The 17,276-nt window shown below is 35.0% G+C and overlaps 2 protein-coding genes and 1 long non-coding RNA gene across 6 annotated transcripts in view; 1 reads left to right on the plus strand and 2 right to left on the minus strand.

Moving 5' to 3' along the window:
• LOC108214010 (L-Ala-D/L-amino acid epimerase) overlaps positions 1 to 7,444 on the minus strand; it is a 33,026-nt gene extending 25,582 nt beyond the window's left edge. The window contains exon 1 of one of the 2 annotated variants that reach the window (XM_064089258.1): positions 7,319 to 7,444. Coding sequence is in view for 1 of the 2 variants with exons in the window: in XM_064089257.1 (XP_063945327.1) it covers positions 7,319 to 7,325 (7 nt within the window). In the remaining variant the exon portion in view is untranslated. The remainder of the gene's footprint in view (positions 1 to 7,318) is intronic. The other variant, XM_064089257.1, reaches the window with a different exon arrangement.
• On the plus strand, positions 469 to 2,723 carry LOC108214012 (uncharacterized). The gene is made up of 6 exons (XM_064089254.1): positions 469 to 772; positions 914 to 1,046; positions 1,168 to 1,479; positions 1,577 to 1,702; positions 1,802 to 2,302; positions 2,391 to 2,723. Exons 1-6 carry the CDS (start codon positions 480 to 482, stop codon positions 2,619 to 2,621), a joined length of 1,596 nt encoding a protein of 531 aa, XP_063945324.1. The 5' UTR covers positions 469 to 479; the 3' UTR covers positions 2,622 to 2,723.
• A 4,137-nt stretch (positions 7,445 to 11,581) lies between the features above and the next one.
• LOC108214015 (uncharacterized) lies at positions 11,582 to 16,806 on the minus strand. 3 transcript variants are annotated; one of them, XR_001805446.2, is made up of 4 exons: positions 16,307 to 16,806; positions 13,744 to 16,213; positions 12,217 to 13,629; positions 11,582 to 12,138 (listed from the first exon to the last, which is right to left on the minus strand). It is a non-coding gene; the product is annotated as an uncharacterized LOC108214015 (long non-coding RNA). The 3 variants fall into 3 exon arrangements; XR_001805448.2 differs by having other exon boundaries at positions 12,217 to 13,660; XR_001805447.2 differs by having other exon boundaries at positions 12,217 to 13,663.
• Positions 16,807 to 17,276: the final 470 nt, after the last annotated feature.

A 17,276-nucleotide genomic window follows, 5' to 3' on the forward strand; every position in this document is an offset into this window, starting at 1 on the left:
GGAAATCTCTGTTTTTTATTTGTTTTTATATTTTTGTAATTTTTAGTTTGTACTCACATTCATAAGGAGGGCTTGGAATTTGGTTTTGTGTTTGTATTAAGGGGTTGTGGTTTGCATTTGGCATTTTGATATAATTAAGGTGTTGTGGTTTGCATAATTGGTTGTGAATGAAATTTATGTGATATAATTAAGGGGTTGTGGTTTGTATTTTGGCATTTTGATTTATAAGGGGTTGTGGTTTCATTCATTTTGGCGTTTATATGTTCAAAAATGAGTCGATTCATAAGGTGTTGTGGCTTGCATAATTGGTTGTGAATGAAATTTATGTGATATAATTAAGGGGTTGTGGTTTGCATTTTGATTCATAAAGGGGTTGTAGTTTCCATTTAAAGTCGATTATTTTTTTATTCATATTCTAACCAATGGTGTTTATGGTGTTTGATTAGGGCACCTTGTGGTGGTTTGTCATCCTTGTGGTGATGATTATTGCCTTAATGGCAAGAAAAGGCAAGGGCAAGGGGAAGGCCAAGGAGACAACCAAAGGCAAGGGAAAAGGGAAAGCCAAGGAGACAACTTCCACTCGGAAGGGTAAAGGAAAGTCTAGCACCTTGGCTATACGTGATGAGCCAACTGATTCGGATGAAGGCGGGGAGAATCCGAATGAAGAGGAAGTTCCAAGACGAAGGGTAATTAGGAGGCCACGATCCCATTCAGCCGGTTTGTTTGGAAAAGTCCCTCCGAAACCAATCCGTATCAATATTTCAGGAGGACAGTAAGTCTACTTGTAGTAACTTATATATATATATATATATGTATATCTATCTATCTGTATATATATATATGTATCTTGCACTTGTTTAAATTTTGTTGACATACATATATGTACATATAATCTCTTTTCACATTTTGGTAGTATTGAAGATGATCAAGCAAAGAAGACTTTGCTTGCTATTGTTCGTGAAAGGTGGCCCGTTGGACATTACACGTTCACCGACATTGTTGAACATGATGGTGAATGGCTAAAACACGTAGTCGAGGAATTTAATGTAAGCTACTCTTCTTATGCTCACATCGTGATTTGTATGCATGCTTTTTTATTTATTTGTATTATGTGTAAATAGTCTAACCATATGTATGTAATTTATCTTGATTTTATTATAATTGTAGTTATATTTCAAGCAACAAAAGGGACAAAGCCGGTCCGAAGCAAAAAATATAATTGAGAAGCATATCAAGAACACAATAAAGAGGACGTTGAATGAGCTCAAGACAAATATTGAGCAAAAATCAAAGGAAAGCGGAATATCAAAATTGAGTTTAAGACCTGGATATTGGTCTGAACTTTTTTGGAAGGATTTATTAAATTATTGGGAAAAGAATGAGGGGCACTTGCATAGGTCATCCGTTGGATCTACGAACCGCAAGAACGTCGAGCGGTTGCATAGTGCCGGTGCCCGGTCTTTTAATAAAGTGAAGGAGGTATATATAAATATCTATTATCATACACACCTTAATTTCACTTTTAAGATTTAATTCACATATATATTATATTGATGATTTAAATTGTTTTTGGAAGGAAATGAAAAGGAAGGAACGTGGAAAGAATCCAACTCGCCTTGAAGTATGGAACCGGACGCATACAAGGGTTGGAAGTGATCCCGAGCACCCCGTGTATACCACGCCTGCTGCAATGGCCATAGCGGTAATTAAATGATTGTCTTGTGGTTTTTTTTTAAAGTTTCAATGTCCATTTTACTTTTTAAGTTGTTTAATGTACTGATTGATGCACATTTCTCTGTAGACACGATATGCTTCTATTCTAGAAAGCAGGCCGGTGTCGGTTACACAAACAGGGGATAGAGACGAGCCCTTGGAATGGTGGTTGTCAGCAACCGGAGTTCCCGAAGGCAAAAAGCCTAAGAAGGACTACCTTGTTGGATTCCCCGAGGCTCGTGCTAGTCAACTTATTCCGACTCTTGCCTCACGTTACAGGGATTCAACAAGAGGCGAAGCCGGTGGATCTTCCGGTCAGAGACAAGAAGCCGTCATTCCCGACAATGTGTACCTCTCGGTCGTGCGCAATGTGCTCAATGAGGTCCGTGCGAACCCCCTTCAATTTCAGCGACAAATGTCTGAAGAAGAGATCGCGAATTTTGCAAAAACCGCACTAGAGGCCTCCGATCCAGCTGCCGATCCAAGTACAAGGGTTCAATGGAATTCTATGATTGGTGGGGAGATGGTACACATTGTGGGGTCGATGGTCGAGGATATACTCCTCAAAATGGAAAGGAAGGTTGAAGAGGTACGAATTCATATTTGTTATCTACTTGTATTGATCGAGTATGCTTATTTTCTTATTGGTTGTCATTGTCTATTATATGTGCAATTAGGAAAAGGAACGCAGACTCGCAGCGGAGAAGGATTATACTGATCCAGAGGAGCTGTCGGAGGAGGAACGCGGGGGACCCGAAGCTGGTGCTGATGCGGGTGCCAATGCTAGTGCTGCTTCGGGAGCGGATGCTAGTGCTGCTTCGGGAGCGGATGCTAGTGCTGCTTCCGGAGCGGGTGCTACTGCCGCTGCGGATGGAGCTGCTTCCGATTCAGATGTTACATTAGATTAGTTTGGCTTTTGAATATTTGTGTTTTGAATATTGTGTTTAAGTTGGATTTGGAATTTGGTTAATGCTTGTGTTTTGCCCTTGTAGACAATTATAAGTTTGATGTTTGGGATTGTAGTTATGGTACATTTTGTTGTTATATATGGTGTTATGGTTTATGTATTTTGGATATTGTTGATTGTTGGTAGCAGGTATGGCAGTATATAGAAACAGCAGGATTATTTTTTTTTTGATAGAAAACCCAGAAAACCGACCGACTTAAGACAAAACCGACCGTCCTTACCATTCAATTCACAGACAAAACCGACCGACGTATACATAACCGACCATGGTTACCATTCAAAAAAGCCAGAAAACCGACCGATTGCTTACTTCTCGGTCGGTTATCTTTGGCTGATCGGTCGGTTATACACGGTCGGTTTTAATCCCTGCAAGCGTTCTGGTCGTTAACCGACCATGTCCTGTCGGTCGGTTATGGGAAACCGACCGAACGCGGTCGGTTATAAGGTCATTGTTTTCAGTTTGACTTTTCTGGTCAAACGTTTATAACCGACCACCCCCGGTCGGTTTTAGTGAGCTGCAGCAACTTTGACTTTTTGGTCAAGATATTTTAACCGACCACCGACGGTCGGTTTTAGTTCCCCCAACAAATTTGACTTTTTTGGTCAACAGATTATAACCGACCACATACGGTCGGTTATATTATTCTTATATCGATTGACCATATTTTGGTCAAACATGAAAAACCGACCGACTCCGGTCGGTTTTAGTTTACACGTGGCTGTGGCGTCCACGTGGCTCCAGATGGCATTGCTACAGGGCCCAGGTAGCGACTTTCTTAAATAAGCAAAACCGACCGACATTCCGGTCGGTTTTCGTCTTTAAACCCGACCAATAGCTGATAACCGACCAGGTTACAACCGACCAGCTTCTCCGGTCGGTTTAAGTGTTTAAACCGACCGTTTATTCTTTTAACCGACCGTTTTTGGCGGTCGGTTTTGTCCTGTTTTTTTGTAGTGTTAGCATGTAAATCTTACATGAAAATAGAATTACATATATATAATTTGTGGCTTGTGTCAATCATTTTTAGCAAAATATTTATAATCAATCTTTATCATTAACATTATTAATTGTATAAGAAAATATGTTATAAAATCGTTACTCTACAATTTAGATTTACATGAAACAAAGTATTGTATCATAATGTTTTGACATAATTTTCAGATCTTATAATGGGATTGCTAAACATGATCATTATATATAAATTTAAGTCACTATAATACAATACTCCCTATGTCCCTCTCAATTCTTTACAGTTACTATTTTGGGATGTTAGCAAGTTTTTCCCATCATTACACCCACTATCTTCCCCCACTATCTCATATTTAACAATAAAAACTACTATTACACCCACTATCTCAAATCTATTACTCCCTCCGTTTTTTAATATATGACGTTTGACTTTTTGGCACACACTTTTAAGTGCTTTGACCGGGTAGTTAAAATTATTATTTTTGAAATTTTCTTTTTCTGAATAAAAATATGTAATCAAAATTTTAATTCACAAAAATAATTAATCAAAAATAATAATTTTTACTATCCGGTCAACCCATCTAAATATACGTGCACAAGTCAAAAGTGACATATAAAAAAAAAACAGAGGGAGTATTAAACATTGATAGGTCCCACCACTTTACACACTTTTCATCTAACTTTACTCATTTTTTATACATTGTCTTGGTCTCCGTGTCCCCCTCCAGTGTAAACAATTGAGGGGACGGAGGGAGCAGTTGTTTAACGTGAACTTTAGAATAATGTGTTTTCTTTTCATGTACTATATTATTTGACTTGAAACATTGAAATATAGTTATTTGATAGCTTAGTCAGTTGGCAAGGACAACAATTGGAAAAAATATAATATACAAATCAACTATATTACCATTTATTTGTTTAAGTTTAGAAGAAAGAGTATATATCACATGTAGTCATTATCAAATTTAGATTCTTTTATGCTCAATTATAACAATAATATCATATGTGATATCGAATATAAATTATTAAAATATTAAGAACATATATATATATATAGAGTGGAGTTCTGTGAGGGATTGAATTCTTTGGAGATTTGGAGACCTATCTTAGAGCCATCGGATGGAAACAAAATCCAACGGTTCACTATATATCTGCACTTTAATAATTGTTGGACATTTTTTACAAACAAAAAAGGAAAATAGAGAATGGGTCTATGCAGTTCCGTATCTCCGAGTTGAGAGGTTATCAAAATCCCGCAAACAATTCTCTGAAGCAAATCCGCCGTTACGGAGCAATCGCCCACAAAATCCGGCTTCCACCTTTCTTCTTCAAAGCACTTTCTTTGTCCTTCACTTCACATTGACTTGTTCTGTGCGAACTAGTGCGGGACATATGACGACCGAGTCGAAATACAGTCCAGGTACCGAGCTTTTGGGTTCTCGTATATTACCTTGATTTTTTGTTCTGCATGTGGTTTTTTAAGTATGATCTGGGTATGATATGATTTGTTTTGTCCTTCTGTGTGATACCCATTGACATTCAGCGATATTTTTCGGGCTAATTGTATCAGTGTTGGGTGCTAATCCTTCTTGTTTACCAGTAGTTTTTTGAACTTTGTTATATGTACTGCATTTTGAATCTTGTTATATGTACTTTGTGCAGGACATGGTTGAATTCTGTACTCCTCAATATACTCATGCTGTTGTAACTGCGCATAATGCACGCTCAAAACCAGCAACACAATGTCCCGCGCCTTACTGTATGACATAAAACATAAAATAATTAATTGAAAATATAAAGCAGTTATTAATACCAACCGTCGGATCAATTCATAATGGAGGGTCTGAATTTGGCCTCCAATTCTCCAAAAAATATAGGACTCCAAATAACTTTTGTCTATATGTATATATATATATAGGCAAGTGATCAAATAGAAACTAATGTTATTCTAGAAACTAGAAACCACTCCCACGATCACTGTTTATAACTACAAATATCACTCGTTTATACGCTATTTATCACTATTTTATGCAGTTAAATTAGCGATTTTTATTGTTGATAATTGAGAAAGTTTACTTATGTTTACTAGTGGTTATCGATTATTGATGATCATTTATAGTTGTAGGAGGTCTATGATGGTAAAAAAAAATGATGAGATGAGGTGTGTGGTGGTGGTAAATAATCACTAGTAATGGCAAGTTATGGTGACAAGCGGTGGTAGGTCAATCGTGGGTATAGGTGACCGCGGTAGCAGTGGAATGGGTTTATAATGGTGCCCGGAAGTTCATCAATGTGTTATGAGTGAAGATGATGATGATATATGTTGTATATATGTATATTTATATATCTATATTTCTGAGATTTCTTGTATAGGAAATAGTGATTTGTGATGTACAAACGAGTGATATTTGCAGTTAAAATAAGTGATAAAAAATTGGTCAGATACTAGTTTCTAGTTTCTAGGCTAATTTAGTTTCTAGTGGAGTAAGCCCCTATATATATATATGAATTATTTGAAATATGAATATATAAAATGGAGATATAGTCTTCTTTGTCCATAAAATGAATCATAACACTTATTTTTTTTATTCTTCGTGCTCAAACTCTTATACTTAAAATTTGAATCTAATCACTTTTTATCACAATTAAGTAGTCTTGCTTGACCAATTATTTGTTTAGTTGTATCGTGTTTTCTCTTACATTGTTAATCTATAATTAAGCATTTTATATAATTAGATTAGTAGCTAATTTTTAATATAATTTTTAGGAGTTATAATCAATTAGAAGAGGAGTTAAAACTCTATTATTATATGATATGATGGACACAATTTAAGTTTTAGATCCTGAGATTGATATACGAAATGTGAAACTTAAAATCCTTGATTTTTTATAGATTATAGATGTACTTTGATTGATCACCATGTGAGTGACTTTTAGGGGATATTCGCAAGCATTATAACAGACCTTGGGGGAGGGTTTTACAAAATTAGATATATATTTTTTTGTTCGCAAATAAGAGACACGTATTAGACATTTATGATATTCATTGAACGACTTTAATTTTTGGGTTTCTTTTTCTCATATTTGTTATATATCTTTTATATTACTCAATTAGGTTCATTAGTCGATAATCACACACCAACAAATTCTTCAAACACACTTGTGAATTCTAATAAATAATATACTTTTATCGATTTATTTTTTTCCCTATATATGAACAAGGCTGCAGAAAACTCATCAACAAAAATCACCAACCATGTGACCACTTAACAAAACAAATCCAACCCTCTGGCTTGCTTGATTTAAGAGCCATGAATCTTGATCGAGAACTCTGCACCATACAACTCCGGCCCGCCCGCAACAAAGGATCAAATTTTAACCTTAGGGCCTTAGGACATCTCCAACCATCACTCTAAACTTCATATTTCTTCCTTTTTAACTTTATAAATAGAGTAATCCATCTCCAATCATCAATTACTCTATCTTTATATATAAAGTCGTGCACTATCCTACTCTATATATGAAGTTGAACTTGAAGATAAAGCACAAATTGCTTTATTTATAAAATGTAGTAATGGTTGGAGATGGAATAAAGATATAAAGTGAAAAAGGTGAAAATGAAGATGAAATTGCTTTATTTATAAAATTATGATTGGAGATGGTCTTACCATGCATCTATAAACTTTGTAGGAAACACCCTTCTTGTATCCACTACACTCCACAACTTGAGCTTACCCACAACTTGAGCATCAACTTCTTATTTTTCGAGTCCCTTATATATATCATATAAAATATATTAAAATATTAAAGAAGAACGACATATATAAATCTATGAAAATATATAAATAAATTATAGAATAATCAATTACATTTTTGCATCACACTTGTTATTGTCTTTGAATATATCTTTAGATTAACTAAGGATTACCTTTTTTGAAGCTGAGCTTATGCTTGTAATTTGATATATCTCGTTTTCTTTTTTCAAAAAAAAAAAAAGAAATACAGCTTTTTCAGAGAATGGTGAACAAGGCATTTGTAGAGAAACATCGAATGTTATGTAGATGACATGATTGTGGAGTCGTTGTTCAAGGACCATGTTGATGACATGAAGAAATGTTTAAAGACTCTCCGCAAATATAATGTGAAGATCAATTTGAGCAATTGTACATTGCGCGTCTAAAGTGAAAAGTTTTCAGGGTACATGGTTAGTGTCGGGGGCATTGCGGCGAAACCCGAAAAAGTGGAGACAATAATTGATATGGAGGCATCAATCAAGATGATGAGGGAAATACAAAAACTAACTCGGAGGCTAGCAGCCTTAAGGCGATTCATTTCCAATCGGTCAAAAAAGCGCTATCATTTTTCGAAGTGCTTCAGGGGTCTAAGAATTTCGAGAGAGGGCCTAACTGTGAAAAGCAGTATCAAGAGGTCACTAAGTATCTGAACAAGGTCTCACTCTTAATGAGAGACGTTGTAATTGTACTTACGAGTATGTGACCAAATATAGAGAGCAATTTTGGTCATAGAGCACGAGAAAATCTACATCCAGTGTTCAACGTCTCACACATGCTGAAATATGCGGAGACGAGGTACCTGAATGCCGAGAAAGTTACATATGGTTTGGTTATGGCCTCTCAAAAATGTGCTCCTACTTCTATAGGAGAATGATTTAAGTAGTAACTGATCAATTGCTTAAAAAGATTCTCCAACTGCTCGAGGTTTCTGGATGGGTGGTGTAACAGCCCGATTTTTCGGACTATTATCATTCTATCAAATAATAGAAATTCCACATTTAATCCATAAATAATATAAAGAAAGTCACATAATATCATAAATCAATCTCTCAAAAATCTCAATTCTGAAACATAAACTAATATCCTTCATGGAGACGCAGCTCCTAAAATAACTGAAAATAAAATATGATCACTATTATTAGACTCTAGCCCACTCCAATCAAATCCAACTCCAAAGCCTTGCCAATAACATTAACCTGAAATTTGTAAGTCGTGAGCTACACAGCCCAGTAAGAAAACAAATTCGACTAACAGACCAAAAACTATCAAGACTTGCCATTGTTCACAATTTCATAACCAAAAATCATAAACCAATATTTCATAAACTAAATTCCACAGTTCGCTAGGCCACTAATACCCGGTGGCACGGTATCATTGGTTCATAGGTGTCAATAATGCGCCCCTTACTAAGGTATCATAAATTGTGCCAAGCACGCCCTAGTAAGGTATCATAATCTAGTTCCGGAACTATACGCAATTACTAACAGGTTCATAATTCATAGCTAGCTGGGAATTCCTTATATCTAAAATATTTTATCAATCCCAAACTTTCACAACAAAGCAGTATAAAGCATTTGAAACAATTCTGAAAGTGCGAAAAGTAATCTTACCTTAGCAAAACAATCACTTATAACTCGCAGCACTGAGCCCTACACAGATTTTTAATCATAAAATAAAGGATTATCAGTCTACTAGACAATAAGAATACAATCTTTTTAACCCTATGATTTCTAACAGTACACCAGTAAGGTTTAGGACTAACATATACTGCCCAACTGGCCAACACTGATACTGATATTTATATAATCTGACACTGCCCAACTGACCAAACATGATATCCAAGGAACAGGAGTAAACTATTACTTTTAAATAAATTAAGAACTAATAAAATCTCTTTTCTTTTGTTTCCAGAAAACATCCTATATAAAAATATTTTAATGTACACAAAATCAATTAAATGAATAAAAGTAGTTAAAATAATTTATTTGTTTCCAAATCAAAATATATAGTAATTAATAACATGGTAAATAAATATTAAAAACATTTGCCAAACACAAATATCATTGGTAACACATTTTTAACACATCCACACATATTACCGATGCATAAAATATATATATAATTCGTAAAATCATGGAAAATATAATAAATTAAATATAAGAAAATAGAGAATAATCTTCATGTTGCAGAACACTTATTTTCAAAAATATAAGTAACCTTCATATGAGATACAGTATACATTAAGAATATAACCAAATAGAGAATAATCTTCATTTACATAACAATATCAGTACACAATCAGAATAACAGAGAGAATAACAGGAGGGTTTGAAAACGTACTGTACATAACCTATTTTTTACCTATCAGTATCACTACACAATCAGAGATATCAGTATAACTACACAATCAGAGAGAATGACAGGAGGGTTTCAAAACATACTGTACGTAACCTATTTTTTATATCACAGCTTCATCAGTATAGAAATATAAAGAAAACACAACGACAGTAGAGAATAACAGTAGGGTTAAAAGAAAGCGTACCTTTTGTGGTTAAAACCTTCACAAGGCTACGGTATATATAAGCTATAACCTATTTGTTACGTAAAAGATATCTTAATTAACAGTACTAATCATAATAAGGATAAACCTTACGTATTAAAAATAGGACACGGATGTTTACTCTTTTTAAAACTAAAACCACATAATATTTATAAAACCTTATAAACCAAACATTAATAAAATCTTATTAACAACATACTTTTAAATCCTACACAATAAAATACTAATAATATATTTCATAATAAAATAAAATCTTGCAATTTAAAATATTAGTAAAAGTTTGCACAATAAAATATTTGCATCATAAAATACTAAAATATTGCACAATAAAATACTTTTTCAAAAATTTATACAATACATATATATACGTAACAATTAAATATAAAAACTACGAATATTACAGGTGGTTTCTTGGTCAATAGAACTGGGTGAGTATGATTCAGAGTACGTTTCAAGAACAATTAAAGCACAAGCAATTGTAGATTTTATGCTAGAACGTTCGTTCTCAGGGCCAAAGATCTAGCCCCTGAAGAACAACTCATTCGGATGCTAGAGAAATGGTGACTGTAAGTCGACATGTTCAAGTACAGGAAGAAAGTACATCGGATTGGGGTAAATATCTACTAGCACAACGCCTAAAACAAAGGTTGTTGAATTTCCAATCCATGAAAATTCTGATACGGCAGAAGATGAATTATAGAATGAGGATGAGCATAAAAATCCAAGACTGAGAATTTTGAGAGACATATATCAAGCAATTGAAGAAGTACACCTAGTGTGCTTGGTAGCCAATACAAAAAATATTATTTTGAAGATACGGTCAAAGATAAAAGTGGAAAGCGGTAATGGATGATGAAATCAGAGCAATTGAAAAGAACAAAACTTGGGACCTGGTTAAACTTCCTAAAGGTTGTAAGCCTATTGAAGTTAAATGGATCTATAAAAAGAAAATGAATGCTCAAGGAGAAATAGAGAGGTACAAGGCACGACTTGTTGCAAAAGGATACTGATCAAAGGTTGGGATAGATTATGATGAAGTCTTCGTTCCCTTTGCTAGAATGGAGACAATTCGACTTCTCATATCTCAAGCAGCTCAATTCAAGTGGCCAATCTACCAAATGGAGGTAAATCTGCCTTTTTAAATGGCATGCTCAAAGACGAAGTATATGTGTGTCAACCACCTGGATACGAAAAAGAAGGAAAGGAGGAAATGGTGCTTAAATTATATAAGGCATTGTATGGATTAAAACATGCATCTCGTGCATGGAACACCCGCATTGACTCGTACTTCAAAAAGAACGGCTTCATACAATGTCCCTACAAACCAGCTCTGTATGTCAAAGAAAGAAAACTTTGCACTTTATGTTGATGATCTTATTTTTATGGGGAACAATGATGCAATGATAGATATATGATTTTAGAAAGGCTATGACTCAAGAGTTTGAGATGACAGATTTGGGCCTAATGAGATACTTCCTTGGTATTGAAGTGAAACAAGATAAGTCAGGAATATTTATATCTCGAGAAGCATATGCAAATAATATCTTGAAGAAATTTAGAATGGAGATTTTTTTTTTGCTAAATTAAAGTTTTATAGAAAAAGGAAAAATAACATTCTTCAAGGGGCATACCCCAGGAAAGAACAGAGAAAGCAACCTGCTCAGCAACAAACCAGATTACATAGTAAGACTACAAACTAATAATAAGCAAGCTAGACTAGAAGAGCACAGGATAAAAGCCTTAAAGCTATTACATCTAATTACTAGTTAATACAGTAAGCAGATCAGAAGGTTATCCCCACGCGCCCATTTTTGGAACTTAGCACAAGAAAACAACTTTTCAAGAACAGTTCTTCTCAGCTGATTAATAATATGAATTGTAGAATGACCAGGCCCTGGATTATGCAGCTGTGATTTCTCTTTTTCTAAACAAGATGAACAGCAACAGCTAGCATGGAGAATTTTAATCCAGTGGTAACACCGGTGAAACTTGGCACCAAGCAATCTAAGTTTGAGGGAGGAGTTCTAGTGTGATATCACACGTGTACAACGCCGGACCTTGCATACAGTGTCGGTATAGTAAGTAGGTTCATGGAGGATCCAAAACATTCACATTGGAAAGCGATCAAGAGAATCTGCGATACATTCAGGGAACAAAGTAATTGGGACGTACTGTTCTATAACAATGGACTACAATCTGGTAGGATACGTACCTGATAGTGATTGGTGCGGAGATGTGGGTGATCGAAAAAGCACATCATGGTTTGTGTTCTTTATGGGAAATATAGCTTTTACATGGAATTCAAAGAAGCAACCAATAGTATCATTGTCAACGTGTGAGGCAGAGTATGTGGCTGCTTTCTATTGTGTATGTCATGCAATATGGCTGAGACAGTTCTTTGAGTTAAGACTCCCGCAGCACGGATATATCAACTGAAATATGAGTTGATAATAAATCTGCAATGGAGTTAGCTAAGAACCGTGTACATCACGAAAGGAGTAAGCATGTAGATGTTCGATTTCATTTTATTCGGAAGCATGTTAAGGAAAAGAATGTGCAAATGCGTCATGTTGTTATTCGTGACCAAGTAGCAGATGTTCTAACAAAGCCGCTTCCAAAAGTTATGTTAGGTAACTACAAAATGATGTTAGGTATGAAGGATCGAAAGGAGTGTTAGTTTAAGGGAGGAATATGTTGGATAAGTAAACTAAACTCTTCAACTCAGTAGTCTGACATGTTGGATTCAGTGAATGTATGGGAATATATTAAGTCTTTATGCTTAGTAAAATGTATCTGTAACGTATCTGTTTTTATCCATAAACTGATGGTTTGTATATTCTTCTATTTATAAATAGAAGAGAAGTCTGTACTTTGTTTTCAAGGAATAGAAGAGAAGTAATACAAATATATATATTTTCTGAGTATTACAGTAGCATCACTCTTCTTCCATACTGCAATGTTATATTTAAAGAACAATGCAAAACAACACTAACAAAGTGATCTTATGTTTAACATGTTTCATACTCTTACCCTAAGATTTGTTCTACAAGATGATGAAATATATTCCACTTTAAAAGTGGAGAGAATTTAAATCAAAATTCAGATTGTTCAAAATGTGAAGGGTACAGGAATGACACAGATCAATGAAACTGTTTATGCATATTTCCCAGAGACATGATACATATACAAGTTGACAAAACACAAAAAAATAGTATAGAGGAGCACCTAATTTAGAAATGAAAAGGGAAAGTGGTTTCAATATCACCTTAAAAGAGTGTACCCAAGAAATTAAAGAATTACATTTTGGAGAAAACTTTTCTGAGCATAGAGAATATGATAAACTTATAATGTAGATGTTACTCGGCCGAACAACTATATTTTTACTTTACCTAAAACTCATTCTGTTATAATCGAACAAAATTTGCTTCCTACAAATGCATAAAAATATAAAAGACGTGCAAATTTAAAAAATGACTAATAGATTTCTAAGCTTTTTTGAGCTTAGAGAATATGACAAACTTATGATGTACGTCCATGATACTGGAGACTCCTCTTGTATTTCAGGCATGTTTTCATTATTCTCCAGTCATACCCCTGCTGCTTCATTTGCCTCCAGCTCAAGCACCTGGTGGCAGATTGTTCAATCAATCACTTTTCTTCTATACATGAATAATTGAATATCAGCATATAGTAGTAATAGTTAATGAGTTCTACTGAAAAAGAGAAAAAGACAAGTTACCTGGCAGACAAGTAATCGCTTTTGGGATTTCAGCTTGGCAACACGTTCTTTGAGCTCTGTTACATATTGCCTTATACTTCTAACATTCTCTTCAGCTGCGTTTTGAAACATCTTTTGCAGTTTCTTCATGTTAACAGAACTTGTACGGCAATATATATGGACTACCTTCCTTCGATGAAACATCACCACCATCCTCACTCACGGGTTACGACCACACACACGTCAAACTTATTTTGATTTATAATTTTATGCATATTTGAAAAAATGCTAGTAAACTAGAATAACATGATACTAAAATTTGGGTTATTGTATTGCGAAGTTGTCAGCTAAGATCATATGAAGTTGTCAGCTAGGTATCTTGAATAATATAGTACTAACATCGGGTTTTTGACTTATTAACTGATCAATGGACTAGTGTTAAATCAGTCACTCATCAATGTGTTATGAATTTATATGTGTGATTTTCTAGTTTCAACTTTCAACTTTCAAGTTCAATGAATGTGTAAGTTTCACAGTTTGTCATCTCTAGTGCAATAATGCGGATGCATTCTAGTATTTCAAAATTTTTTTATTGGTCATGGGAGATCAAATTAGTAGTCAAATGACCATTTATTACTAATCCATTCTTTATTTAAATTATATAAAAAAATATTTTTTTCCTAATATATATAACTAACCGAGTCGAGTTCGAGTTTAATGACCCGAACTCGAGTTCGAGTCAAAATTGAGTCGAGTCAAGTCAAACATCTAAAAGGCTCTGATCGACTCGTTAAACTTGTTGAATAGCTTTGGTTGTTCAAACTTGAACTCGTTAACGAGCTGAGTCGAGTTTCTTGACGAATCTCGGTTCATTTACGATTCTAACATTAAGCAAGTTGGTCGTAAATCAGAAGATTAAGTAAAAAATAAGCTTGACGAGCCAGTAAAATTTTATAATAAAAGCAAGTTTGTGAATATGTTCAAATCAGCCACCCATCTAAATTCCAGAGTCCCACAGAACCAAATTGATACCTTCAGCTTGAACATCTGCAACAACCAGACTCCTTTATGTTGTAAGTTCGCTTCATCAGAATAAAAACAAGAGACGGCACTGAGCTCCCCATGTTTTCCCCTGGGGATTCTGCTAATGCTTCACCAAAATTCAATAGATCTTTTGGCACTGCAACAAAAATTACACCAGAGAGAAAATCACACCAGAGTCAAACTGGAAAGTGGTGACTTACTTGATATATTTGAATAGAACGAGTCACCAATTTGATATTTTTCCCGATATATAAACTAAATCATGTTGAATGTGCATTGATCACAACCTTGACAATGACATAAACATCAAAACCTCCCATTTTATAACAGATTTCATAATCTCGCATAAAAGAGTTGAATGAATTTCAAAAGAAACTCATGATATGCACGTAAAAACAATAAACTAATAAAATCTTGGTATCCGACACAACCGAAACCCATAATGAACCGGTCTTGAAAATATATGAATTAGGGTTAGGTTGGGTAATTCTTATTTATATATAATGGATGATAATGGAATAACTTTTAAGTAAAAATGCTGCTGTTTGGGCCTCTAACATCTACATCAGAGAACTTTGTTATATTCTCTAAAGCTCCGAAAAGTTTCCTGCAGAACCTAATTCCAGCAGTTGGACATACTACAACCACTGTCCTTGATAGTCAAGGCAAGTACTAGGTAATGCCAAAATAATATAAATGCAGAGTGACAAATATAAATGCAGAATGACAAAATAGATATGTGTTAACTAGTGCCTCCAGGCTCCAGTGCTTAATGCTTTAATAAGTTCAGTTTCCGAGCTACAACATATTCTTCTCGTTTATGATTCTTTTATCTATCCTTATTTACTGAACATCTTTTCAGACGTAGCTAGAGGCACCGGTTTCGTTGAGCAGTTGTAATCAGAATATCAAAATACATGATATATCTAGTATGTTACTAAGTACTAACTGAATGTTAAACTGTATCGCGTGCGTACATTCCAGTTGCTTCTTCTTTCAGATCAGCTCAATTGGCATCTGACTATCGGAAACAAGGACATAACACTTTGAAATCAAAGTTGGTGAAAATGTAATTGCAGCAATACATGTGCTTCAAGCAATAGGAAGGTCCACCCTGATTGTTTTTTTATCATAGATGCTAATGAAGGATACACCAGTACAGAAGCTATTCAACTTCTTCAAGAATTGTACAATGATGATCTTAAAGCCTTCCTGTCAACAAGGTGACCAGCGAAGCCAATGGCGAGTCTACTCTCAACCATACCACTAATCATGAGATGCAAGCCTAAAACTCAATTCTTTCTTGCATCAGCTAAACCACGGCAACTTTCATCCGCAGCCACAAATATCCCATATTTCTCTCTGCCAATCTGATTAACACGGCCGAGACCTTCCCAGTCGTCTCTATGAACTAGCTGCTCAAACAGAACCGGAGTCAATTTCATCTCTGCAAAGCAGTAATAATTCATATTAGTCAATTTATTTAGGAAAAAAGAATATTATTAAGAACTTTTTGACAGGAGGGCTTTGAGATCATCACCGTGCAATTCTTGAAGAAGTTGAATAGCTTCAGTACTGGTGTATTTTTCTTTAGCGTCTATGATAAAAGAACAATTAGGATGGGCTCTCCGTATTGCTTGAAGCACATGTATTGCTGCAATCACATTTTCACCAACTTTGATTTTCAAGGTGTTATATCTTGTTTCCGATAGTCAGATGCCAGTTGAGCTGATCTTAAAGAAGAAGCAACTGGAATCTACGCAGGCGATAGAGTTTAACATTCAGTTAGTACTTAGTAATATAGACTAGATATCATGTATTTTGATATCTGATTACAACTGCTCAACGAAACCGGTGCCTCTAATTAAGTCTGGAAAGATGTTCAGTATATAAGGATAGATAAAAGAATAATAAACGAGAAGATGTAAGAGACAGATTATGATGGATGATAATGGAATAACTTTTAAGTTTCAAGTGAAGTAAAAATGCTGCTGTTTGGGCCTCTAACATCTACATCATAAGTTTGTTATATTCTCTAAGCTCCGAAAAGTTTCCTGCAGAACCTAATTCCAGCTTATAGCTTCTTGGGAACACTTTCTTAAGTTGATTTTGACAACCACCTCTTCTTTTTCATTGCTTCTTGCGAACGTAATGCTGCACATGGGAATGCGTTAAACACAAGCAGAATGGGGAGTAGGGGTTGGCCTGTGCTTTTCAAAGCACTAACGACAGCCAATCAAAATATCAAAGCCTGTTACTTTTAGGGTGTCTCTATTATTCATAGGATCAGTTCTACTTGTTATTTAAAGGAGACCCTTCTGATCAGATATACTTGGAAGTTGAGCATAGGCGATTGAATTGGCAGACGTCATTAACATCAAGCTCGCGAAACTTGGGGTACTTGGAGCGATTGAAATTGTTGAATTGGCAAAAGCATCTGGCTTCGAACTTATGATTGGTGGATGGCTTAGAGTAGACTTGCAGTAGGTTTTGCTGCTCACCTTGCTGCA

The sequence above is a fragment of the Daucus carota genome, chromosome 3 (assembly GCF_001625215.2).
Source record: "Daucus carota subsp. sativus chromosome 3, DH1 v3.0, whole genome shotgun sequence".
NCBI classification, from domain to species: domain Eukaryota; kingdom Viridiplantae; phylum Streptophyta; class Magnoliopsida; order Apiales; family Apiaceae; genus Daucus; species Daucus carota.